Source organism: Pongo pygmaeus, chromosome X (assembly GCF_028885625.2).
Source record: "Pongo pygmaeus isolate AG05252 chromosome X, NHGRI_mPonPyg2-v2.0_pri, whole genome shotgun sequence".
NCBI classification, from domain to species: domain Eukaryota; kingdom Metazoa; phylum Chordata; class Mammalia; order Primates; family Hominidae; genus Pongo; species Pongo pygmaeus.
The window spans coordinates 139,921,882-139,949,316 of NC_072396.2; the positions used below are offsets into that span (position 1 = coordinate 139,921,882).

At 49.3% G+C, this 27,435-nt stretch overlaps 1 protein-coding gene and 2 pseudogenes across 1 annotated transcript; 2 read left to right on the forward strand and 1 right to left on the reverse strand.

The window, feature by feature from the left end:
* The first annotated feature begins 362 nt into the window (after window positions 1-362).
* SMIM10L2A (small integral membrane protein 10 like 2A) lies at window positions 363-6,461 on the forward strand. The gene is made up of 2 exons (XM_054472536.2): window positions 363-1,118; window positions 2,022-6,461. Exon 1 carries the CDS (start codon window positions 529-531, stop codon window positions 763-765), a length of 237 nt encoding a protein of 78 aa, XP_054328511.1. The 5' UTR covers window positions 363-528; the 3' UTR covers window positions 766-1,118; window positions 2,022-6,461.
* A 90-nt stretch (window positions 6,462-6,551) lies between these two features.
* Window positions 6,552-6,669, reverse strand: LOC129025621 (5S ribosomal RNA; annotated as a pseudogene).
* Window positions 6,670-7,994: 1,325 nt separating this feature from the next.
* On the forward strand, window positions 7,995-17,299 carry LOC129024209 (rootletin-like; annotated as a pseudogene).
* Window positions 17,300-27,435: the final 10,136 nt, after the last annotated feature.

The following is a 27,435-nucleotide window of genomic DNA, read 5'->3' on the forward strand; positions in this document are numbered from 1 at the left end:
CAGAGGCTTCTGCACGTGCTTTCTGTACAGAATCAGCGTAGAGGTCCAGATTGTCCTCCTCCATTCCCGCTCCACCCTGGGAAATGGTATCAAAGCGATCTCTGGCAGCTCCGCCCTTCAATCCACTCCAGCCTCCGGAGGCGCCCGGAAAGAGGCGGGGCTGTGTGGGCGGGACGGGGCAGTGGGCGGAGCTGAGCCTGCGGGGCACGTCTAGTAGGCGGGGTCGCGGCGCTGACGGCCTCTCTGCGGCTCCCGGTTGGGGGCGTGGCTAAGCCAGCGGCGGAGCTATGCTGGCGGAGGGCGGGGGCCCGCAGTGAGGAGGTGTGGAGGGGGCGGAGCTGTGCGGGAACTTGGAGGAGGGGCCGAGGCAGCGGCCTCCTGAGCCCCGCTCGGCCCGCGGAACACGGGGGCGGGGCGGACGCGGCTCCGGGCGACCCGCTGGGTGCGCTAGTGCTCGGGTCCCGCCGCCCTGAGGCTCGCGCTCGTGCGGGTCAGTCGGTCGGCAGGGCCTGCGCGGGGCCCGGGCCCATGGCGGCGTCGGCGGCTCTGTCTGCGGCGGCGGCTGCGGCGGCCCTGTCTGGCCTGGCGGTGCGGCTGTCGCGCTCAGCTGCGGCCCGAGGCTCCTACGGCGCCTTCTGCAAGGGGCTCACGCGCACGCTGCTCACCTTCTTCGACCTGGCCTGGCGGCTGCGCATGAACTTCCCCTACTTCTACATCGTGGCCTCGGTGATGCTTAACGTCCGCCTGCAGGTGCGCATCGAGTGAGCGGCGGCAGCGAAGGCCCGGCTGAAGGGGCGCCCGTGTCCCCGCCCGCCGCCGGCCGGGTCGCCGGCATGAAGGGAAGCTGGGCCGCGGCGGGGGGCGGAGGCGGGGAAGCTCGGGCCCCTGGACTCTAGACCTACGCCGCCAGGGCACGACGGCCCAGCCCTGGCCCCGGCTGCGGTCTCAGCCCGGGGACCCTGGATCACGCAGAAACGCACTGAATGGGCCCCTGCCATCGGGCTCCAGAAACTACCTGGGCTCGGCCGACCTGTTGCCTCATATTGGCCAAAGAGGGGGAAACCAGAAGGAGGGAATTCTGCTGCGGCGACTTGACTTTCCAGGCCCCGAGCAGAAAGGTAGGAGGCGACAGGTTGGAATGGGGGAGGGGCGGTGGCTCTGCCCTTCAGATGTCAGGGCGCGTTGGCGGCCGGGGGGAAATATGGAAGGCACTGGGGCAAACCAGCCGGAAGAGCTGTGGAGCCCAGGTGGGGAAAGGAAAGGCAGCCACAGGCTCTCCCCTCCTCCCCAGTCATGATTGCAGGATAGGGTGAGGGGCGGCCCCCTCCCGCCCACGCCCCAGTGCCTGCCTCCCTTTCCTCAGAGGCCCCCAGGGTGTCCCCTGAACCCTGAGGAATGGAGGGTAGTGGGCTGGGGGCGGCCCCGGGAAGGCCCTAGAGGAGCAACGATGCCCCCACCCTTCTCTTCCCCACCAGTCGGTGGGCATAGGGAGGACGGTTCTTTTCTAGGCTGAGCCCCGTATCTGTTCTCAGCCCTCAGCCCTGGGGCTCTCTGCAGCTCCTGCACAGCCCTTGGCAAAACTGCCTCCTGCCCTGTCTTTGGTGCCAGAGGACTGGTCTCTGCCTGCTCCTGCTGTCCCTTATGTTCCCCTGCCCCTACATGAGGGCACCCCCCAAGCTCTGCATTTGGAGACAGGGAAGAGTGGGAGAGACGCATTCCTACCGTCCCCTCCCCCAGTCTTGCTCTTCCGCCATGTCAGCCCATGCTCCCTAAGGCCCCTAGCTAGCAACGCCCTCCCAGGGCCAGGGTCCCATCCTCCAGCCCCAGACGGCCTCTAGAAGCCTACTGTGTACTGAAGTGATCTGGGAAAAGAAGACCTCCCTGAGCACACAGCAGCTTTCAGCCTGGGGTGGGCAGAGCAGATGGAGGAGGGGCTTGCAGAGGAGGCCATTCCTGGTGGAAGGAAGGACCTGTCTGGTGGCCAGGCAACTGAGGTCCCCATCTCTTTCTTTCTCTTTCAGGCATTGGCGTTTGTAGGCAGTGACCCGCCCCTTCTCTGGCCTTGCCAAGAGTCACATCCCTGCCCAGGGGCACCTCTGGCCCTGGACCTGCTTGGGCAGAGGCAGCGTGAAGGGCCTGAACAAGAGGAGAAGAAGGGCCTTCCTAGTAGAGGCACAGCATGGACAAAGGCTCACAGGGGTGGGGGTGCCCAGTGATCGAGTCCTGGCTTGGGAAGGAAGTTCTGAGTTCCCTGGGAACTGAAATCTGCTAGCAGCACTGTGAGAGAGGTGTATTTCCCCCTCCTAATGAGAGAGGAAACTGAGGCTTGGGGGAGGGGGGGATTTGCCCTTGACATGCAGATAGGAGGAGGAGGAACTGCGTGTGCCCCTGGGCCTGCAGGCCCCCACACCCCTCCCCAGTCTTCTCCAAGACCTGGCATGGTGGGAGGAGGGAGGGGGAAGTGGAGAGGGAAGCACAGGGCTCCTGAGGCACCAAGGGAGAGAGGGGCCCAGGGGTAGGGAGTCTAGGAATGTCGCTTTCCTTGGAGCAGTATGGAAAGTCACAGGGAAGATCAGGAGGACAGACAGCTGAGATGGGAGACAGGAGAGATGAGCCCCAGGACCCCTGGGGAGCCAAGCTCTCCCCCACATCCTAGCCTCTCACCCCCCCTGGAGCTTCACCAAGGGCTCCTCAGCAGTGAAGTGGCACAAGCCTCCCAGTTTGGTGGGCAAGTAGGGGTGATCTTGGTGTTGTGGCTCCTGGAGACACGACATAACCAGGAGGGTGAAGGGATAAACCTGGGATGGGTGGGGGCTGAGACCCATGGCATGACCCCAATTCTCTCTCCTCAAGCTCGACCCCCCATCCCCAGGATCACACAGGAGAATCTCATCCTCACGGCTTAGATTGGTCCTGGGGGCCCCTGGGTGTGCTGCTAACTGGTGTACAATGGTCAGGAGCAGCCCAGAGGGGAGGCAGGAAGGGACCCTCGCCCTTACCTTCTATCCCCATTTCCGCATCTCTTGCACTGGTACCCCGAGGGCCACGTTCTCAGTTCCTGGGACTGAAAACTGCAGCAGTCTGGCCAGCTCCAGGGACAGAGTGGCCCAGCCACCTACCATGTACCCTCCTCAGCTGCCCACTGGACTCAGGTCCTGAATGAAGCTGTCCGTCTGCCTCACCCCAGAAGAGGCTGGACAGTGGCTGCCTTGTGCCCCCTGCAGTCTCCCACAGCCAGGGCCCGATGGGGTGCCTCCTTGTCCCAAGTTTCTTGGGGACCCCTGACCCTGTTGGCCCCTCTCATCCACCCCAACCCTGTCCACCCTGGACCACCTCTGGGGGCCTGTCAGCCTGCTGGTCCCCCCAACAGATCTTTGGGGGCAGCGTCTATGGGACAAGAGTGACACAGGGCTGGAGAAGAGAAGTGAGGAGCCTCCTTGTGTCTGATGCACAGATGTGGCCCTTTCAAACCCTGGCGTCACCCTCTGGGTGACTGGATCCCCAGCTCCAGCCTCTTCCTGGGCCAGCCAGGAAGGCTGCAGGAAAGCTCTTTGCTGAGTGCATGCGTGGGAGTGTGGGGGATGACTGAGCCCTCCCCATGCAAGGGGCTTGGCCTGGGACCCTGAAAGCTGTTTCCCTACTGGGATAAAGGTGCGTCAGAGCCGCAGGGGTCTCTGCCCTCAAAGACCCCCCACTGCAGGGAGCCCCACTCCATAAGAGGGTCACGGAAGTCCATGTCCGCCCACCCTCAGCGGCTGCTGGTGTGGCTGTATTGGCCTAGAGGGGCTGGCTGGGGAGGGTCAGGGCCAAGCCCTCAGCATCCGCTGCTGTCCCTGCTTTTTCACCCCTGCTGCCTGAAGTGGTAGCCCCGCCTGTTGCTTCTCTACCTCCCCTCCCCACCTCTTCTCTCCCAGATGGGGCCCTTGCTGCGTGACGGGGTCTCCATGCACTTTATTTATTTGCAGTCTGTTTTCTAGGCGGTGGAGCTTCTAGACACCGACCGGAATGACATACTTTTCTGTGTGTGATTCACTGTGTACTGGTCAGCACAGGCTGGCCAGAGAGATGTTCTTGTTTCTGGTGTTGTCACGTCTTCTTGTTTTCTCTAAGTTAAAAAAAAGTCCTTGGTTTAATACACTAAAACCCCAACTGGAGGCCTCCCGTGTCTGGTGGGGGTGATGCAGTGGCCCCGGGTGGAGAGAGGCCCCATGGTGAGGTCACCGGCTCCCATGGCCAGGAGTTGGCAGGGAGAAGCCTCTGAGGGATAGGGCTGGGGGAGGCTGTGGCAGAGACCGTGTTTCCTGTTCAGAGGCTGTGCTGAGAACCGACTTGAACCGGACCACTGCCCCATGAGAAGCAGGCAGCATCCTAGCCTGGCCCCGAGAGGTAGCTGCTTGTCCTGTTGACAACCTTTGTTCAACGACCCAAAACATAAGTCCCTTTCCTTTTTAGAGTCTGGTGATCAAAAGTGTCTTAAGTCAGTAGAATCCTGAGGGTAGACTAGGGTGAAGTGAACTGAAACAGACTCGACCCAGGTCATTTTGTATAGCACTGAGACTCCTCTCCCTTCCTGAGGCCACCTCCCACTGCCTCCCTACCAGCAAGGTTACTGCAGAATCTTGGAGAAGATAAAGGACCTGGCCCTGGAAGCCTGCTTCCCTTTCCCAACCTTGGAAGCAAATTCTGTCCCATCAGAGCCTCCCTCCCTAGTGGCTCCCACCAGAGAGCTCCCTAGTGGCTGCTGTAAGGGTTGGCAAGCAGGCAAAAGGCGGGGGAGGGAGGGCAGAGGGTAGTGTTAGAGGAAGCCCCATAGGGCCCCCGGGGGGGTGGTGGGGAGGCATCCTGAGGACACAGGGCTATGCTCAGACTCAGGAGTGAAGACTGGGTTTAGGGGCCCTGGGGGCACTCCTGTTGCCAAGGGCTACCCAGGGGTCAGAGCATCCTGACAAGGAGGGCCCGTCCAAAAGCGCTGGTGCTAATGCCCTATGGCATCTGCCACCACAGGAGAAATGGACCCCAGTCCTTGAGCTTCCCTCCCCTTTGTCTAGATGGTCCTCTTTAGCCACACTCCAGGAATCACGTGACTTGGCAAAACCAAGATGGGAAATGATCATCCCAGAGCCTGGCTCCAAGGCCTCTTGAGGGACGACCACCCCTCCCATCCCTGCTACAGAGGAAAAGAAGGCAGGAAGGCCGGTTCTGCTCCGATGGGACCCCAGGAGACCAAAACCCTGAGCCGTGAGCCCAGCTCTTCCACTTACTACTGTGTGGTGCCAGGCAAACTGCACAACCTGGAGTTTTTAGTAAGGCTCCGTTGGGATGCTTGTAAGCAGTGAATACGATGATGTCTGTTCATTGTTTGTCATCAGGTCTCACCTGGAGCAGCCTTGTTACTGTGGGGAAAAGGAACTAAGTGAAGGGAACCGACCTCTGATGAGAGCCTGCCATGTGCCAGGCACCGTTCTAGGTGCTTTGCATTCCTAATCTCATCATAATCCCACAACTACCTAACCATTATCCCCATTTTACAGAGAAACCAAAGACAGGAACCAAGTCTGAAATAGAACCCCAAGAAGAAGCTCTTTTCCTGAGTTGTCAGTGCCCCTTGGAGAGGCAGGGAATTGGGCTGGAAGAATGGTGGAATGGAATAGCAAAGATGGAAGATGACCCTGTCCTTTCTGGGTGAGGTCCAGAAGAAATCCAGGGCTTGGATGAGGGGTAGACCTGAGAGCCTTCTCCAAATGGAGCTCCCCAGTGGGAGCAGCTGTGGCCACCCGGAGATGGGTCCACCTGTCTTCCTTCCATTCTACCTCCAGAGATTGATTGGGACCTAAGAGACTGAGTCAGGAGAGGGCAAGAAAGCAGCTAAGCGGGAAGTTTCAGGGGCACCAGAGCAAATACATTGAGAAATGGGAAATATAAAGAGCATGCAAAATCACATCCTATTCCTACCCACCCCACTCCCAAGGGAAATTACTGGGTTTTGGACGAATTTTCACTTTGTGTGCACTTTTTATGTATGTAAAACTACAAACATACTACTTTGAAATCTGATTCCACTATTTCATGTTTGTCTTACCATGTTATTATGTATTTTCCTACATCCAAAGCTACCTAGTATCTCTTTTGTATGAAGGTTTCTTCATGTATCCCCCAGTGCCCTTTGGTTGTTTTTCTTTGTTGTCATTTATTTTGGTGGGGGTTGGTTTGCTTTTTGTTGTTGTTTTTCCTTGTTTTTATAAGTGATACAGTGACAGATGCTGTTGTGGATAAATGCTGTGTCACAGTCATCAATTCCTTGATATATATTCCTAGAAAGTGCACCAAAGGGTATGCATGGCTTAGGGCTTTTGATACTCTCCAGAGTTGGGATACCAAGTTACGCTACTCACTGGAGTCAGGATGAGAGTTTTTTGGTGGCAATTCTGATTCAATAGATTAAAAAAATTATTACTACCTTTCATTGCCTCAAGTGGGGTTATTTCCCTTCCTTCAAGATCAATATAATATTTAACCCATCACTTCTCTAAAATGTTTCCTTTAAAAAAAAAAGCCTACAGCACCTGGTATTCCTGGCAGTCTCCCCTCCAAGTACTAACCAAGCCCAACCCTGCTTAGCTTCCAAGATCAGACGAGATTGGGCACATTCAGGGTGGTGTGGCTATGGATGCATGTTTCTTTCTTGACCATCTCTATTTTAAGGCTAGAGCTAACTGTTTCCTAGGAGAGAGAACTTGATCCTTTCCTTCTACTCCACTTTGCCTATCCCTGAGTCTCACAACGGGTTTGTCAGTCTCTCAATTTGATAGGTTAAAATAGTTTATTTTGATATTTTGTTTTGTATTCCTTTGAATACATAATCAGGATTAAATATTTTCATAGGCCTATTGCTTAGTTGTACTTCTGTTTTTAACTATAGGGAGTAATTTTTTTTAAAAAAGGAAATGAGATATGCCTTTTATCATTTAGTGATGGGTAGCAACTTCAGGTGAGGATGTCACTTTGAACTAACCTGAAAGAACACCACCCTAATCCATTGCTTCCCCACCTTCTTTTCCAAACACACCATAACGATGGACAGCATATTTAAAAAATATTTTTAAAATAGTAGCCATTCTCAAAAGTACAACAGGAAACCTCTAAGACCCAGAAGCAGAAAGAATGCAGAGCAGTAAATGGGACCTGAAGCTTCACAGCTCTTGGAGGCTAGCAAGGGAAACAGGTCTGAGAAGCTAGGAAAGAAAGCTAAACTGTAGGCAGGTACTGCATGTGATAGGGAGCTAGAACTAGGTGTTCTGTATGGATCTAGGAGGTAGGAAAATGTTTTCATCATGAATGAAAACCAGAATATCTTGACCTATCCACCTTGGGTCTCTCCTGAAAGTGAGTCCCCTGCTTAAACCATGGTTTGAAATGAAGTGAAACATCTAGACTCTCAATCCCTAATTCTGCGCTGTGCTCAGTGCAGGGTCTGGATTTGTACCAATATGGAAAAAAACAAAAAAACCTCAAGTGGTGAGTAGGACATGTACATACACAAAATATACCACTGGGCCCCTTCAGTTAAACTAAACAACACTGAAGACAAAGGAAATATCCTAAAAGTCACTAGAGAGGAATGACACATTATCCATAAAAAGAAAAACAAACATCATCCACAACAGTGGGTGCCAGAAGACGATGCATCAGTAAGGGTTCAGTTGCAGAAAACAGAACTCACTGTAGCTATTTTAAACAGAAGTTTGATTGAACCATGGACCAGATGCTTACAAAATTATTTCGAGGCTGAAAGAAACATAGGTTGGGCCTCTAAAAAACACTCCTAGGGTACCACAACAGAACTGGCTCATTAAGGTAGGTAACACTTGTACTCAATTCAGATGGAAGGAAATTGGGAGCCCAACACTGAAGCTGTTAACTTCAAGAACACATCCCTGTAGCTGTGATTCAGAGATCAGAAATCTGCTGTCATATCACAACCACCTTTTGACACCATGAAACTAGTTACTACACAAAGGAACACTGAAACAGGAAAACATAAAGTCTGCATGACTGTATTCACAAGCAGAAAGACCCAAAGAAGCAGGAAGGTGGCTGCTGCTTCCCGTGAATCATTTCAATCTCACCCAAGAGTACCAAACTGGTGGGATATCATTCATATTCAGAACCTCCTACTACAGGGTAATCTGAGAAATATAGATTTGGACTTTTCTGACTGTGAAGTCCAGGAAGGTACATTGGGGGACTAGGATGGATACTTAGTCTCGATTTTCCATATGTGTCACAATTAATGTCTTCAAAGCATGACAAGAAATCTGTAAGCCTAGAACTTATGAAAAAATGTGAAATGAGCACCTTCGGACACATAACAGAACTTGGACATTTTACCATCCATCAACTCTCGCTGAAACAATTACTGAAAAAATCTATGTTAGCAATAAGAACGAGAAACCCACAAGGAAGGAATGGAAGTCAAGAAATAACAGCAAGTAAATGGTAATTAAAAGGGGTTTAAAAATCTCAACATACATTGATGGTTAAGCAAACAAGGAAGGAGAAAAAAATAACATTTATTGAGAACTTACTTTGTGTCAGGTACTGCTCTAAGCACATTACATATACTAAATAATGTAATACCATGACCCTAAAACAAAAACTTACATTATCGCTGTTTATAAACATGAAGAAACTTGGGCTCAGAGCGGTAAAGAAACTTGCCCAAGGTCACACACCTGGTGGAGCAAAGATTTGTGCCCAGATAGTTTTTCTCCTGAGTCTGTACTCTCAGTCTGTACTCACACTTATAAAAAGAAGGATGGGTAGAAGGAAATGTATGGAGAAGGGAAGGAGAAAAGTTTTCTGTGCACTCATAACAAGCTTATACTAAAATTCAAAACAATAACATGAGAATTGTGGAGATAGAGTGCTGAGGGAAGATAACATGGGTAAGGCTTTTGTTTTGTCAGGAAGAGAATTGAGCTGCTGAATAATTTGAAAAAATATAATTTTTAGTGTGCATGTTTAAAATTTAAGGTTAGGAAGATTCTGGGAAGGTGGTGGAGTAGGAATCAGTCTCCCCACTGAGACAAAAATTGCACTGACAGACCCTGATATAGCTATTTTTGAACTCTTGAGTATATTGGAGACTTGCAATTTCCATGGGAAAGTTTGGAGGTAAAGTGTGTTCTTAGTCCACTAGCAACTATCTATCCAGCAGCCCCAGCCCTGTGGCAAGCACAGCACTGTGTCCCTAGCACTGTGGAACAGTTTCCACACAGCTTACACGAGCAAGGGTGGGCAAAAAGGAACTTGCCCTCCCAATATTGCAGATCTGTACTCAGATAGCTGATTGCTGCTCCTGATCACAGACTTGCAGACAAAGAGGTGGGTGACCATTATTGTTGCACCTCTCTCCATCGTTGCACGTCCCTACCCCTCTGGCTGAAGCAACTTCCCAAGATTTAAAGGGTTAGCACCACTTTTCCTTTTCCTTCCTTCATTTTTCCCTTTTCTCCTTTTGGAAGCCAGAGATTAAAGACTAGGACATTCAAAAACAACTGCACATATGGAGGAAATTAGAAAGTGACTGTACATGCACAGGGAAAGCTGCAGGCTCAGAAAAAACCTGAGAAGATCTTAAGTTTACACCCCAGGCTAATCTTTGTCAAAGAAAAAACCTACAGCAATAAAAAGAACCACAATAAATAAAAACAATAACAAAAAACAGCAAACACCAAGGAAGGGGAAGAATCTGATTTCCAAAGTTCTCACATTATTAGATTCAAATGTCTAATTTTCAACAAAAAATCACAAGGCATACAAAGAAACAGGAAAGTATGGCACATTCAAAGGAAAAAATAAATCGACAGAAACAGTCCCTGATCTAGTAGATATGACAGCAGATCTATTAGACAAAGACTGTAAAACAACTCTCTTAAAAATGCTCAAGAACTAAAGGAAGATGTGGAGAAAATCAAGAAAGTGATGCATAACAAAATGGAAATATCAAGAAAGAGATGCCAAAGAAAGAAACCAAAAATAAACTGTAGAGCCAAAAAGTACAAAAACTGAAATAAAAAAATCAGAAGAGGGGTTTAAAGGCAGACTTGAGCATGGCAAAAGAAAGAATCAGCAATCTTGAAGATAGGACAATGGAAATTATCAAGTCTGAGGAACAGGTAGATAAAAGATTGAAGAAAAGATGAACACAGCCTAAGAGACTTTTGGACAACACCAAGCCCATCAACATATGCATTGGGTAAGTTCCAAAAGGAAAGGAGAGAGAGAAAGGGGCAAAGGAAACCTTTGAAGAAATAATGGCTGAAAACTTAACAAATTTTATGAAAGGCATGAATATAAACCTCCAAGAATCTCAATGAATGCCAAGATGAACTGAGAGATACCCCAAAACCAAGGCACCTTATAATGAAACTTTCAATAGACAAACACAGAGAGAAAAATCTTGAAAGCAGCAAGAGAAAAATGACTCATCACATACAAGTGATCCTCAATGAAACTGTTAGCAATTTTCTCTTCAGAAAATTTAGATGCCAGAAGGCTGTGAGCTGATATATTCAAAGTGCTAAAAATATGTTGACTAAGAATGCTATATCTGGCAAAATTGTTCCTCAAATATGAGGGAGAAATTAAGATATTCCCAGATAAACAAAAGCTAACGTTACCACTACACCTGTCCTGCAAGAACTGCTCAAGAGAGTACTGCAAAGTGAAATGAAAGGATACTAGATAGGAATTCAAAGCTGTATGAAGAAATAAAGATTCCCCCCTCCTTTCCTCCCCTATTCCCTCTTCTCTCTTTTCCCTCCCTTTCTCTCCCTTCTCCGCCCTTCTCCTTCATCCTTCCTCTTCCTTCTTCCCTCGGATCCCCCCTGCCTCTACTTCCCTCTTCTCCTGTCCTTTCCCATCCTCTCCCCTCTCAACCCCCATCTCGCTCCTCCCACGGCTGTGGTCACGTGGGGGCGCCGCGGGATTTAAGCTTAATCTGCCTGGTGCTCAGCACAGCAGCCTGGCTGTGGGGCGTGCTGACTGAGCTAGTCTTGGGGTCCTGCAGAAGGGGGCTGGAGGGATGCCCACAGCCACCCCGCCGTGAGCTTGGGGCTGTAGGGGGCACTGGAGGTCCAGCTGACACTGGAGACGGTTATCCGGACACTGGAGAGAAGCGTCCTGGGCCATGAGAAGGGCTTGGGCGCGCAGGACCTGGCCCAGGACACTCAGACCGTTATCCTACCTGCCCGCATCAGGGAGATTGTCACCCGCAACCTCTCCCGGCCTGAGAGCCCAGTCCCACTGCGGGCCACAAAGATAGCACTGCTGCTGTCGCTGCAGAAAAAGAACCAGCTGCTGAAGCAGGAGCTGTCGCGCGCAGAGGACTTACTGGCCCAGAGCCACGCCAAGCGTGATGAGCTCACCATTAAGCACAATGCGCTGGAGCCGGCTGTGCGTCTGGAGTCTGAGGAGCTGGAGATGCAGGAGCCCGGGGGCTGGTACAGCAGAGCGTGGAGTTGCGGAGGCAGCTGCAGGAGGAGCAGGCGTCCTACTGGCCGCAAGCTGCTGGCCTACCAGGAGGGCCAACAGCGGCAGGCCCAGCTTGTGCAGCAGCTGCAGGCCAAGATTCTCCAGTACAAGAAGAGGTGCTCGGAGCTGGAGCAGCAGCTGCTGGAGAGATCCGGAGAGCTTGAGCAGCAGCGACTGAGGGACACAGAGCACAGCCAAGACCTGGAGAGCGCCCTCATTCGGCTGGAGGAGGAGGAGCAGAGGAGTGCCAGCCTGGTCCAGGTGAATGCCATGCTCCGAGAGCAGCTGGACCACGCAGGCTCGGCCAGCCAGACTCTGAGTGAGGACATACGAAAGGTGACCAGCGACTGGACACGCAGCCGCAAGGAGCTGGAGCAGCGGGAGGCGGCATGGAGGCTCGAGGAGGAGTCCTTTAACGCCTACTTCAGCAACGAGCACAGTCGCCTGTTACTCCCCTGGAGGCAGGTGGGGGTCAGGTGACTGGTCAGCGAGGTGAAGATGTCCACCGAGAGGGACCTGCTGCAGCTGGGAGGGGAGCTGGCCTGGACATCATGCGCTGTCCAGGAGGCGGGCCTGGTACTGAGCACGGGCCTGCCGCTGGCAGAGAGCGGGGCTGAAGCGGCCCTGGAGAAGCAGGCCCTGCTGCAGGCCCAGCTGGAGGAGCAGCTGCGGGACAAGGTGCTCCATGAGAAGGACCTGGCCCAGCAGCAGATGCAAAGCGACCTGGACAAGGCCGACCTCAGTGCCAGAGTGACAGAGCTGGCCCTGGCAGTGGAGCGTCTTCAGAAGCAGAATCTGTAGTAGGATTAGGTCAACAAGCCCCTCGGCAAGCCTGAGGCCCTGGAATCCCTGCGGCTACAGGAGCAGGTGGCCCTGTAGACAGAGGATGGAGAGGGGCTGCAGCAGACCCTGAGGGACCTCGCACAGGCCGTCCTGTTGGACACTGAGACGGCGTCCAGCTGAGCGGCTCCGAGCACACCACGGACGCGTCCGAAGGCAGCCTGCGGGGCTCTCAGGCCAGCGGATCCCATCCCCACCGCAGTGCTCCTCACTGGGCAGCGGCCGTTCGCCCCGCCGAAGCCGGTGCCCGGCTAGCTCAGACTCCTCCAGGTTAGCCCTGATCCACTCTGCCCTGCGCAAGCGACAGCTGCAAGTCCAGGACATGCATGGGCACTATGAGGCAAACCAGGACCTGCTGGGCACCCTGTGGAAGCAGCTTAGCGACAGCGAGGTTGAGCGGCGGGCCCTAGAGGAACAGTTCCAGCACCAGCGGGACAAGACCGATGGCGCCATGCAGGCCCACGAGGACGCCCAGCGCGAGGTACAGAGGCTGCGGAACGCCAATGAGCTCCTGAGCAGGGAGAAGAGCAACCTGGCCCACAGTCTGCAGGTGGCCCAGCAACAGGCCAAGGACCTTCTGAAGGAGCGTGAGAAGCTGCAGGCTGCCCAGGAGGAGCTGCGGCGCCAGCGGGACCGATAGGAGGAAAAGCAGGAGGACGCTGTGCAGGATGGTGCACGGGTGCGCCAGGAGCTTGAGCGCAGCCATAAACAGCTAGAGCAGCTGGAAGGGAAGCGCTCAGGCCTGGCCAAGGAGCTGGTGGAGGTGAGGGAGGCGCTGAGCTGCCCCACACTGCAGCGGGACATGCTGCAGGCCGAGAAGGTCGAGGTGGCCGAGGCGCTGACCAAGGTTGAGGCTGGCCAGGTGAAACTCGAGCTCTCCGTGACCAAGCTGAGGGCAGAGGGGGCCTCCCTGCAGGACTCCCTGTCCAAGCTGAGCGCCCTCAACGAGAGCCTCGCTCAGGATAAGTTGGATCTGAACCGCCTTGTCGCCCAGCTGGAGGAAGAAAAGGCAGCCCTGCAGGGCCGCCTGCGGCAGGCGGAGCAGGAAGCCACCGTGGCGCAGGAAGAGCAGGAGCGGCTGGAGGAGCTGCGGTTGGAGCAGGAGGTGGCGCGGCAGGGCCTGGAGGGCTCCCTGCGAGTGGCAGAGGAGGTCCAGGAGGCGCTGGAGCAGCAGCTCCCCACGCTGCGCCATGAGCGCAGCCGGCTGCAGGAGCAGCTAGCCCAGCTCTCCCAGCAGCTGAGCGGGCGGGAGCAGGAGCCGGAGCAGGCTCGGCGGGAGGCACAGTGGCAGGCAGAGGCGCCGGAGTCAGTGGTCCAGGAGAAGGAGGCGCTAGCCAAGGGGCGCACTGGCCTGGTCATGCAGCTGGCGGCCACGCAGCGTGAAGGCAGGACCCTGTCAGAGGAGGCCACACGCCTGCGCTTGGAGAAGGAAGCCCTGGAGAGCAGCCTGTTTGAGGTGCAAGGGCACCTGGCTCAGCTCGAGGCCCGCTGGGATCAGCTGGAAGCCGATGGGCAGGCCCTGCTGTTGGCCAAGGAGACCCTGACTGGGGAGCTGGCGGGCCTGCGGCAGCAAATAATAGCTACAAAGGAGAAAGCCAGCCTAGACAAGGAGCTGATGGCCCAGAAGCTGGTGCAGGCTGAGCAGGAGGCCCAGGCCTCTCTGCGGGAGCAGCGGGCAGCCCATGAGGATGACTGGCAGTGAGTCCAGAGCGAAAAGGGGGCAGCATGGTGGGAGCTGGAAGCCGAGCGGGCCCAGCTGCAGAGTCAGCTGCAGTGCGAGCAGGAGGAGCTGCTGGCCCGACTGGAGATCGAGAAGGAGGAGCTGAGCGAGGAGATCGCTGCCTTGCAGCAGGAGCGCGACAAGAGCCTCCTCCTGGCCGAGAGCAAGAAGCAGCAGGCCTTGTCTCTGAAGGGGTCTGAAAAGACTCTGTCAGAGAAGTTGTCAGAGAAGTTGATGGGTACGCGGCACAGCCTGGCCACCATCTCCCTGGAGATGCAGCCGCAGAAACTAGATGCCCAGAGCTGGCAGGAGCAGGACCGGAGCACCGTGAACGCTCTGATGTCCGAGCTGAGGGACCTATGGGCCCAGCTGGAGGAGGCTGCTGCGGGCCGCACCCAGGAAGTGAGGAGGCTGCAAGAGCAGGCCTGAGACCTGGGCAAGCAGCAGGACTCCTGTCTTCCAGAGGCAGAAGAACTTCGGACCCAGCTGCACTTGCTGGAGGATGCCCGCGACCGGGTTCGGCGGGAGCTGCTGGAGGCCCAGCGCAAGCTGCGTGAGAACAAGGAGGGCCTCGAGGTGCAGCGCCAGGAGGCGGGCAAGCTGTGGCACAGCCTGGGCGAGGGTGCCAAGGAGCGTGAGGCACTGCAGGCCGTCGTGAAGAAGGCAGAGAGCGAGCGCATCAGCCTGAAGTTTACCGATGAGGACAAGGAGCAGAAGCTGGCACTCCTAGAGGGCAAGGAGGCTGGGGAGCTTTGGACTGGGCTGCAGGAGGTGGAGCGCTCACAGCTGGAGGCTTGGAGGGAGCTGCAGGAGCTCCGGCGTCAGATGAAGATGCTGGACAGTGAGAATACCAGGGTTGGCCGCGAGTTGGCGGAGCTGCAGGGCCGCCTGGTGCTGGGCTAGCGGGCAGAGAAGGAGAGCCGGCGGGAGATCCTGCGCCTCCGGCAGAGGCTGCTGAAGGGCGAGGCCAGCCTGGAGGCGACGCGGCAGGAGCTCCAGGTAGCCCAGCGGAAGCTGCAGGAACAAGAAGGCGAGTTCCGGACCCGCGAGCGAGGCCTGCTGGGCTCCCTGGAGGAGGTGCGCGGCACCGAAAAGCAGCAGCTGGACCACGCCCGCGGCCTGGAGCTCAAGGTGGAGGCGGCGCGCGGCACGGAAAAGCAGCAGCTGGACCACGCCCGCGGCCTGGAGCTCAAGCTGGAGGCGGCGCGGGCCGAGGCTGCGGAGCTGGGCCTGCGGCTGAGCGCGGCCGAGAGCCGGGCACAAGACCTGGAGGCGGAGCTGGCCCGCGTGGAGGTGCAGCGGTGCACGGTGGGGGCCCAGCTGGGCGGCCTGCGCTCGGTTCTGTGCCGGGACCTCGCCCTGGGTCGCGCGCCCAGCCCAGTCCAGCCCCGCCACCAGTGCCCGGTTCCCCTGCCCGGGACGCGCCCGCTGGAGGAAGCGGGGAAAGGCTAGGCCGCCCCAGCACCTTAGAATGCAGCCCTGGGTCCCAGCCACCATTTCCAGGACCTGCCACCTCCCCGGCTCCTCTAGACCTGGACCCAGAGGCAGTGCGCCGGGCCCTCCGGGAATTTCTGCAGGAGCGGCCGAGCGCCCTGAGAGAACAGGACGAACTTCGGACCCAGAGTGCCCTGAATAGCCAACTGGCCAAGATGGAGGCTGAGAGGGACACCACGACCTCGAAGGCCAGGCAGCTGCAGAAGGCGAGAGTGGCTACAGTGGCTGAGAGTGAGAAAGCCCTGCGCAGTGTGGATGGGCGGCTGAGCCGGGTCCAGGAGGAGCTGGCGCTGCAGGAGGAGAGTGTGCGGCTCAGTGAGCGGGAGCTCCAGGGCCACGCTGGACTGGGTGGCCACACTGGAGAGAAGCCTGCAGGCCACTGAGAGCGAGCTCCGGGCCCGTCGGGAGAAGATCAGCAAGATGAAGGCCAACGAGAGGAAGCTGGAGGGCGACAAGTGGTGCCTGAAGGAGATGCTGGACGCCTCCGAGGGCCTCACCGTCAAGCTGGAACTGCAGCGGCCCTCGCTTGAGGGGGAGCCGTAGCGCAGCCACCTGGGCCTGAGCGACCGCAAGGCCCAGGCCCAGGCCCTCCAGAATCAGATGTACTCCCTGCAGAGACAGGTGGCAGACAGCGAGGTGAAGGGAGGGATCCTGCAGCTGACAGTGGAGTGGCTGAATGGGGCCCTGGCCAAGGTGGAGGAAAGGGAGGGGCTCCTGCGCGTCAAGGTGCGGGGCCTGACAGAGGCCCTGGCCTAGAGCAGCGCCAGCCTCAGCAGCACCCAGGACAAGAAACTGCATCTACAGAAGGCTCTGACCGCCTGTGAATATGACCGCCAAGGGCTCCTGGAACGGCTGGACGCTGCCAGGCAGACGTTGTCTGAGGCAGGGAAGCAGAGCAGCTCCCTTGGGGAGTAGGTGCAGACGTTGCCAGGCGAGGTGGCTGACCTGGAGCTGCAGCAGGCGGAGGCCGAGGGCCAGCTACAACAGCTTCAGGAGGTGCTGCAGCAGTGGCAGGAGGGCGAGGCTGCAGCCCTGCACACGGTCCAGAAGCTGCAGGACGAGCAGAGGCTGCTGCAGGAACGCCTGGGCAGCCTGAAGCGCGCCCTGGCTCAGCTGGAAGCCGAGAAGCGGGAGGTGGAGCGCTCAGCCCTGCAGCTGGAGAAGGACCTCGTGGCCCTCAGGAGGGCACTGGACAAGGTGGAGCGAGAGAAGCTTCGCAGTCATAAGGACACAGTGCCGCTGAGCCCAGAGAAGGGCCGCCTGAACTGGACCCTCATGGGGGCTGAGCTTGAGCTGGCCGAGGCCCAGAGGCAGATCTAGCAGCTAGAGGCGCAGGTGGTGGCGCTGGAGCAGAGCCACAGCCCAGCCCAGCTGGAGGTGGACGCGCAGCAGCAGCAGCAGCTGGAGCTGCGGTAGGAGGTGGAGCGCCTGTGCAGTGCCCAGGCACAGGCTGAACGTACCCTGGAGGCATGGGAGCAGGCCCACCGCCAGAGGGTGCGCTAGCTGGAGGAGCAGGTGTCCACACTGAAGGGACCAAAAATTGCAGCAGGAGCTTCAAGGAGCTCAGCACCCTTCTCCCCATCCTCAGGCCCTCCCCAGAGAAATAAGCCCCTGCTGGCATCTGGAGAACGGCCCTGTGCCCGGGACAGGGAAGGGCCCTCCTCTTGGACACCCCACCCAGAGCATGGTCCCTTGGGGGCCTCGAGCTGAGGTGGAATGAGGAGGAGCCCCACTGGCAGTGCTGAGGAGAGGTACTCCAGCTCCAGGCCTGGAGAGGCTTCCCGGCATCGCCTGCGGACCCCACCTCAGTCCAGCCCCCCTTCTTCCAGGATGAGCCATTGTAGATCATACATGGTCTTCCTTGAGAGGTTGAGCCAGGGTTGGGGAGAGCCCTTGTCTCTGGTCAGCCCTGGAGCATGGGCTAGTGGGAAAGAGGAAGGGGACCGGGGCCAGGGCAAGGGTCAGAGTCCCAGGCTTCCAGAGATCTCTTCGCCTTAGTTCAGAGTGTGTGTCAGGAAATACAGACAGTTCAGAGAACCTACCCTGTATTTTTATACCTTTTTACAATGTTAACAGTTCAGAACTGTTTTCTGTGACAAGAAGACCTCCTTTTCTAAAAAAAAAAAAAAAAAAAAAAAAAAAGTCTCAATAAATACATGGGCAATTATAAAAGATAGCATTATTGTAACAACCATTTGTAACTCTACTTTTTGACTTGTGCATGACTTAAGAGAATAACACATTTTTTAAAATTATTAGTCTAAAAGCTTGTATTATTGTAACTTTGGTTTGTAACTCCACACTTTGTTTCCCACATGACTTTAAGAGATGAATGAATTTAAAAGAATTATTAGTTTATGTTCTTGGGAATACAGTGTGTAAGGATGTAAGCCTGTGATGTCAACAACTGAAAGGAGTGAAAACCAAGTTGTAAATAAACAGTTTTTATATGTTATTGAGGTTAAACTGGTATAAATTCAAATTAGAGTGTTATAACTTTAGGATGTTAAATGTAATCCCCATGGTAAGCACAAAGAAAATAACTACAATATGTACAAAAGGAAATGAGAAAAGAATAAACTGCTTACTGCAAAAGAATCAACACAAAAGAAGACAGTAATGCAAGCAATGAGGTCCCCCAAAACTATAAAGAATATTAAAAATGAGTGCCAAAATATCAGAAGTCCTTCCTTATCCTTAATTACTTGAAATGTAAATTGATTATACTCTCCAATCAAAAGGCAGAGATTAGCAGAATGTATAAAAACACATGATCCAAATATATTCTTTCTACTATCAACAGAGTAAACAGACAATGTACATAATGGGAGAAAATATTTGCAAACTATGTATCTGACAAAGATCCAATATCCAGAATCTATAAGGAACTTAAACAAATCAACAAGCAAAAACTAAACAACCTTGTTAAAAATGGGTAAAGGACACAAACAGACATTTCTCAAAATAAGACATATGAGCAGCCAACAAGCACACGAAAAAATGTTCAATATTACTAATCATTAGGGAAATGCAAATTAAAACCATAATGAGATACCATCTCGTACCAGTCAGAATGACTATTACCAAAAAGTCAAAAAATACCAGATGTTGGTGAGGATGCAGAGTAAAGGGAACGTTTATATACTGCTGGTAGGAATGTAAATTAGTTCAGCCACTGTGGAAAGCAGTCTGAAGATTTCTCAAAGAACTTAAAATAGAACTGCCATTTGATCCAGCAATCCCATTACTAGGTATGTACCCAAAGGAATATAAATCATTCTGCCACAAAGACACATGTATGGGTATGTTCATTCCAGTACTATCCACCATAGCAAAGACATGGACTCAACCTAAATGCCCATCAATGGTAGACTGGATAAAGAAAATGTGGTACATTTACACTGTGGAATACTACACAGCTATAAAAAGAATGAGATCATGGCCTTTGCAGCAACATGGATGGATCTGGAGGCCATTATCCTAAGCGAATTAACACAGGAACAGAAAACCAAATACTGCATGTTGTCATTTATAAATGGGTGCTGAACACTGAGTACACATGGACACAAAGAAGGGAACAATAGATACTGGGGCTTATTTGAGGATAGGTAGTGGGAGCCGGGTGATGATCGAAAATCTACCTATCACGAGTTATGCTGATTACCTCGGTGACAAAACTATATGTGCACCAAACCCCTGTGACACACAATTTACCCATGCAAAATACCTGAACACATACCCCTTGAACCTAAAATAAAAGTTGAAAACTATATGTATGTATATATACATATGCATAAAATATGTGTGTATGTATATGTGTGTGTGTGTGTGTGTGTGTGTGTGTATACATGTCTACTTTCTAAAGGAGACTCATTTTAGATCCAAAGACGCAAATGGGTTGAAAGTGAAAGGATTGAAAACTATATGGTATGCAAATAGTAAACAAAAGAGAGCAGAAGTGATTATACTAATATCATATAAAATAGACTTTAAATCAAAAAAAGATTCAAGAGACAAAGCCATTATATATAAATAAATGGTTCAATACAGCAAGAAGATATAACAATTATATACACAATTATAATAACAGACCATCAAAATATATGAAGCAGATATTGACAGAATTGAAGGGAGAAATAGACAGTTCTGCAATAATAGTTGGAGACTTCAATATCCCACACTCAATAATGGATAGAAGAACCAGACAGAAGAGAAATAAGGAAATAGAGGACTTAACACAATAAACCAACTAATTCTAACAGACATACACAGGCCACTCTACACAACAACAACACACACATTCTGCTAAAGTGTGCATAGGACATATTCCAGGATAGATTGTATGTTAAGCCACAAACTTAGTCCTAATAGATTTTAAAGGATAGATATTATTCAAAGTATTCTCCAATTACAACATGATGAAGTTAGAAATTAATAACAGTAGTAAAACTGGAAAATTGACAAATTTGTGAAAATTGACACATTCTTAAACAATCGATGGATCAAAGAAAAAATCACAAGGAAAATTTAAAAATACTCAGAGATGAAACAAAAGACTATTCTTTGGGGAAAAGATATTCTTTTCAACAAATGGTGCTGGGAAAACTGGATATCTTATGTGAAAGAATGAAGATGGAACCTTACCTAACATCTTACACACAAATTAATTCAAAGTGGATCAAAGACTTAAATATAAGACCTAAAACCATGAGACATTTAGAAGAAAACAGGGTAAAAGCATCACAATATTGGATTTGCCAATTATTTGATGGACATGAAACCAAAGGCACAGACAGCAAAAGAAAAAATAGACAAATTGGACTTCAGAGATCCTGTCATTTGCAACAACATGGATGGAACTGGAGGAAATTGTGTTAAGTGAAATAAGCCAAGCACAGATGGACAAACTTCATGTGTTCTCACTCATTTGTGGGAGCTAAAAACAAAAACAACTGAACTCACGAAGATCAAGAATAAAAGGATGGTTACCAGAGGCTGGGAAGGGTAATGGGGAGCAGGGAGGAAAACTGGGGATGATTAATGGGTACAAAAATATTGTTAGATAGAGTGCATAAGTTCTAGTATTTGGTACCATAACAGGGCGACTACAGTCAACAATAATTTATTGTACATTTTAAAATAACTAAAATAGTACACTTGGAATGTTTATAACACTAATTAATAATAAATGCTCGAGGTGATGGATACCCCATTTATCCTCACATGATTATTACACATTGTATACCTCTATCAAAATATCTCATATACTCCATAAATATATACACCTACTAGGTACCTATAAAAATTAGAAAATGTGTGCATCAAAATACACAACGAGCAGAGTAAAAATGCAGCCTACAGAATGGGAGAAAATATTTGCAAATCACATGTCTGATAAGAGAGTAATATGAAGAATATATAGAGAATACATACAACTCAACAACAACAAAAACCTGATTCCAAAATGGACGAAGGACTAAAATAGACAATTCTCTAAAGAAGATATACAAATGGCCAATAAGCACATGAAAAGATGCCCAAAATCATTAGGAAAATGCAAATTAAAACTACAATGAGACCCAATAAGATGGCTACTATCAAACAAACAGAAAACCACAAATGTTGGCAAGGATGTAGAGAAATTAAAGCTTTTGTGCACTGTTGGTGGGAATGTAAAATGGTATAGCTACTGTGGAAAACAGTGTAGCAGTTCATCAAAAAATTAAAAGCAAAATGACCATATGATCCAGCATTTCCATTTCTAGTATATGCACCCAAAAGAATTAAAAACATGGTCTCAAAGAGATATTTGTACACCTATGTCATAGCTTTATTCACAAAATCTAAACAGTGGAAGCAATTCAAGTCTCCATTGATGAATGTATTTATGACTGTATTCAATTCCAATGAACTATACACTTAAAATGGTTAAAGTGATAAATTTTATGTTATGTGTGTTTTACCACAGTAAAAACAATTAAAAAGAAAAAGGACCAGGGATTCTTGGAGAAATCACTGATAAAGTGGCATTTTTAAATTCTGACAAAATAAATTTTTAAAACCACCCATTTAACATGAGAGAGGGGTTGTTTATTCTCACAAAACATATCCATAAGGCAGATATATAGTCAAACTTTTATGCATCTCATAACAGCAGTGAAATAACAGACCAAGTAGTGTATTACTACTATATAAGTAGTAACGGATGAAACCACAATTATGATGAAGACTTCAAAGCATGTCAATTAATAGCATCCATAATCATGATGACAATAGTAAGTACAATATACTAGGTCCTAATTAAATTCCAGGTACTTTAATAGAACTTCAATTTTTAAGAATCATTTCAGGCATCAGGACAGATTTGACACAACAGCCTTAGCTTTCCAACCCCTGCTCAAGAACATTGTCTTATTTCCTTTTCTTCATTGCATGTAATCCTGTGTCAGTCCATTCTCACATTGTTATAAAGAAATAATTGAAGCTGGGTAAATAAATAATTTATGAAGAAATAATTTATGAATAATAAAGTAATAATTTATAATTTAATAATAATTTATGAAGAAATAATTGAAGCTGGGTAATTTATAAAGAAAAGAGGTTTTATTTGGCTCATAGTTCTGCAGCTGTACAGGAAGCATGGTGCTGACATCTGCTTTTGGTGAAGGCCTCAGAAAGCTTACAATCATGGCAGAAGGTGAAGGGCAGCCAGCGTGTCACATGGTGAGGGAGAGGAAGAAAGAGTGAGGAGCTGCCATGCTGTTTTTAGCCAACCAAATCTCAGGTAAACTCCAAGTGAGAACTCATTCATTATCGCAAGGACAGCACCAAGCCATTCATGAGGGATCCGCCCTCAAGACCCAACACCTCCCACCAGACCCCACCTCCAAATTGGGAATCATATTTCAACATGAGATTTGGAGGGGACAAATATCCAAATCATATCAATCCCTAAATGAGCTGAGGGACATCTAACATCAGCACATCTGCAACCCATTCACAGCATACCAGCTGGAAGTTCTACCATAGAACACTGGAGCCCCAGAAACTTGTGGTGACAGGTTCCTGTATTTTCTTTTCTTTTACTTATTTATTTACTTTTTGAGACAGATTTTCGCTCTTGTTGCCCAGGCTGGAGTACAGTGGCACGATCACGGCTCACCACAACCTCCGCCTCTTGGGTTCAAGCGATTCTCTTGCCTCAGCCTCCTGAGTAGCTGGGATTGCAGGCGTGTGCCACCATGCCCGGCTAATTTTGTATTTTTAGTAGAGATGGGGTTTCTCCATGTTGGTCAGGCTGATCTTGAACTCCCAACCTCGGGTGATCCAACTGCCTTGGCCTCCCAAAGTGCTGGGATTACAGGCGTGAGCCACTGCTCCAGGCTGGTTTCTGTATTTTCATGGCATTTCTTTTTCACCTGTAGAAAATACGCTTTTAACCTATCCTGCTACTTTCCTACTCCCGGGGTTCTTGCACCATTTAGGAAGACCAGTATGTTGCTTCACTGAGGGTGAGGTGATCAAGAACCCTGCATTTGAAATTATGGCAACAAGCCTCGAAGTTGACATATCCATGAAGCAAATGTTCAAAGTGTACTACTGCTGGACCAGCCCTAGAAAAGCAAATGGATTCTGGACTTTGCTATTTAAAAGGATGAAGGAAAATTATTCATGCAACCACTGCACCCCAGGTACTGAAGTAATTCACTCATTTCAGTGATGATGTCTGTGTAACACTGGCTATAATTGAATCACCACCTGACTAGGCTTACCATAATCCACTGTTACTCTCAAAGAGCATTCTTCTACACCAACTAACGCCGAAAATTAATTGGGGAGATGGTAGAATCCATGACCCATGCATCTCTCAAGTCCAATGGTGGCCTTCTCTGTAATTCCCACAGCTTATGGGGCTGCTTTTGAATGACGACTTCCACAGGGACCTGGAGCTGTCACAGTAAAAGCCTAAAATCTACGGGATATTCATGCCTGCTATGTTCCTGTAAAATGGGAAACTAACCACTGGATGCTTGAAAGGTCTCAGTAGACCTGTAAAGCAATTTCAGAATCAAACTTTGTTTATCCACTGACCAGGAGATTATGGGGTAATTATGAATCCCAGGACTGAAAGGGAGCTCACAGCCACTTTCCAGTGATGCCCAAAGATCTGAATATGTCCCTTCCCCTAGGCCACAGTTATCTGGTTAAGGCTCTATTTGAGGAAGAAAGGAAAACTTTTCATCAGCTGTATTTGTGGGATTTTAGTACCATCATAGCCCATGGGTAGGTAGCTTCTCCTTCCTTCAAAGGGCTCTGATTTGCCCCCTAATTCATGTATGGAGTTGGCCTGCACTTCTCCCAAAAGTAGATCTCCAGCCACTTTGAGGCTTATGTGCACCAGATCTGGAGACATTTTTAGTAAAATATCAAGTGAAGTCTTAATGGATTGCTCAACAATTTTATTCCTAGCAAACAAGTTATTAATTACCCACACCTAAGCATTATCGTTGGCCAGATCACCCATTCATTGAATTTAACATTTAATCTGCCTTTAATATATGCCAGGCACTCTTCTAAGTGCTTTGTGATGCATTAAGGAGAAAAGCAGACCAAAATACGTTCTGGCATAACAAATTAGGTAGGTAAATATAAGATGAAAAAGGCTATGGAAAAATAAAAACAGCATAAGGGGGACTCAAAATTGAAGTCAGATTGTAACTTTAAATCATGCTTTTAACATGCTGACTCTGCTGCTTCTTCAGTTAAATTCTTTTCCTCCGATGGTGCCTTCAGGGCTGCCCCAGGCCTCTGCCATCTTATAGTTCACTCTTGGTAATAGAAAACAAGGAATTTAAGGTGAATTGTTGTGTCTCCAGGAACACCCTACCTACAGTAACTTGCCAGCTTTAGCATGCTTTTTAATTGATAAAGCACTTCGCTAAAGTGGGCTCATGGTCCAAGTGAACCAGCCAGTATCTTAATTGAATTTACCAGAAAAGTAATATGTAAAAAAAGTTTAGGTTTACTAAGCTAAGCTTTTCAATTAAACTAGACTCTTTACTGCCCAAAGAGGAGAATATGAACAGAGAATAAGTGTTTTATTATTACAACCTTTGCACTGGTGTGATAGAAACTGCCCTCCAAATATAACAGGACTGAATGCTCTCAGCCATGGCCATATTGACGATATCATATCTTTGAGGTATGTATCCATCAGGAAGTTTCAGAGAATCCAAGGCGAAAAAGATACTATCATCTATCACCCCATGTCTTCCATGTAGACTAGTAATGCAGGCCTGTAATTATAAATGGTGGAAATGACTATGTAAAAGCATAGTACATTTTAATGGGCTCTGCCCCTCCTCACTCTGGCTCTAATCTTCAAGTCACTCCATCTTCTTCAGTGATTCCCAACATGATTGGCACACAGGCAACACCAGGGTACTTTGTAAAAATAATTATGCCCAGATTGCATTTTAAGCCAATTAAATCAGAGTCTCTGAGGATGGGGCCTAGGTCTCTGCTGAGAAGCTCTGTGCTGAATATTACATAGAATGTCCATAAACCTCTGTAGTTAAGGTTGAGAGAGTGAAAGGGGTTGAATGAGAAAGGAATGTTGCAGTAAGTAGACTATCATTTTTTTCCTGCTTCCTCTTTCACTTTCCAAGCTCACTATTTCATCTGTACCTTTGTTAAAAATGAATTTCTTTCTCATTTTCAGGCTCTACTATCCAAATCATGCCCAGCATTTACTGGAAAGCTCAAATCCCACAACCCACTCCATTCATTCTCTCCCAACAATTTTCTGGCATACAGCATTTTCTGTCACACAGTTTTTCTTCCTGTTGTTCTCAGAACGTCCTAATAACATTAAAATACCAAATATACTATATAACTTAGAACTTACTTATGTACATGTTCTACATGATTTTCTAATTATTTTCTTTTGGGAGTCCTGCCATTTCAATAAGAAAACAGCCTACTTTTGATAAAAAAAAATATGTTTTCTCATATTTTCTAGATTTCCCAGCACACCCAATAGACTTCTGGGCATAAAAATTATCACTAAAGGAAGGTTTCGAAGAAACTAATGACAAGTGCAACATGGAAACAAATTACCTCGTCCACATGCTTACAGCTCATGGGCTTCACTGAGCATGGCTTGATGTTTAAGGTGCTTGGCTGCATGTAATACTCAACTTCTAACCAGTCACCCTTATAAGGCAAGAGACCTAAAACAACCATGGAGAAATTTGAGTGTCATTATCTATTAATTGAGGTTATGTTAAATTTCACGTTACTTTGACATTGTAATACCCTAAAATAGCTTTTAGTAGATCTAAGGTACATTTTGCACATGTTTAAACAGACACCTTGTAAATCTGTCAGAAAGGAAGTTTATAATCCTTTAGGTATTGATTCTCCTTTACTGATTTAACAAAGTTAAATGAAGAAAGTGTGAACTTTTCATCACAGCCAATCTAAGGGAGAAGCACAGGATTTATTAAACAACTGGTCATATTCACAACTCCTTAGTGAGAGGCAGTCAAGTACACAGGTAAGAGCAAAAGTTGGAACTTGGCTACCTGCGTTACAATCTTGACAGTGTCACTTACTCAGTTTGCAACCTTAGTCAAGGCGCTTAATCTCTTTGCTCCTTGGTTTCTTCATCTATAAAATGAGAAGCACAATAATAGTCCTCATGACATAGAAGTGTTGTGATAATTAATTGGTATATTTAAATCTCAGAGAATAATGGCTGGCACTAGTAACCACCAAATAAATGTTGATTGGTATTAGTGGTAGAAATAATTATGTAAAAGCATAGTACACTGTAACCGGCTCCGCACCTCCTTACTCTGGCTCTAACCTGATACTAGGAAATATTGCTACTGTAAGAATGAATCAATTCTCTAGGTGTTTTGTTCAGTTGATAAACTCTTTTATTTATTTATTTAGTTAGTTAGTTTTTGAGACAGAGTTTCACTCCTGTTGCCCAGGCTGGAGTGCAATGGTGCAATCTCAGCTCACAGCAACCTCCACCTCCTGGGTTCAAGTGATTATCCTGCCTCAGCCTCCCAAGTAGCTGGGATTACAGGCGCCCGCCATCATCACGCCCGGCTAATTTTTTGTATTATTATTATTTTTTTAAGTAGAGACGGGGTTTCACCATGTTGGCCAGGTTGGTCTCAAACTCCTGACCCCAGAAGATCCACCCGCCTCGACCTCCCAAAGTGCTGGGATTACAGGGGTAAGCCACTGCGTCCAGCTTGAACTCTTAGATATGTATATTACATGTTACAGTTATAAACAAGTAGTTTCAAGTAGAATTTTACAATAAGTTAAAAGTGAGTTGCATGATATAAATGTAAAGGATCTGGAGGAACTAGAAATTTCAAACACCGCAGGTGGGAGTGGAAATGGTCACACCATGTTGGAAAACTGGCAACATCCACAATGTTAAACATTTCCTTAACTTACTATCCAACATTATAAATGACACAAGACACATGTCTTGGACCATTTCTCTTTTAATATACATACATTTCTTTGGCATGACTTTATATAATATCTGGAGGATGATAACTTCAAAATATGTACACCTCCAGCATTAACCAACCTCAGATTCAATTATCCACATGTCTACGCAAATTTAATATGTCTAAAACTGAGTTCTTGCAATTCTTCTTATGCACCCAATTTGGCTCCTCGCAGTTCTCCACATCTCATATTGGCAATTCCATCCTTACCACTTCTCAAACAAAAAACTTTGCAGTTAGTGGCAGGAATAAGTGACATCAGCAAGATAGCGGAGTAGGAGTTCCAGCCTTTTTTCCTCCAAAACA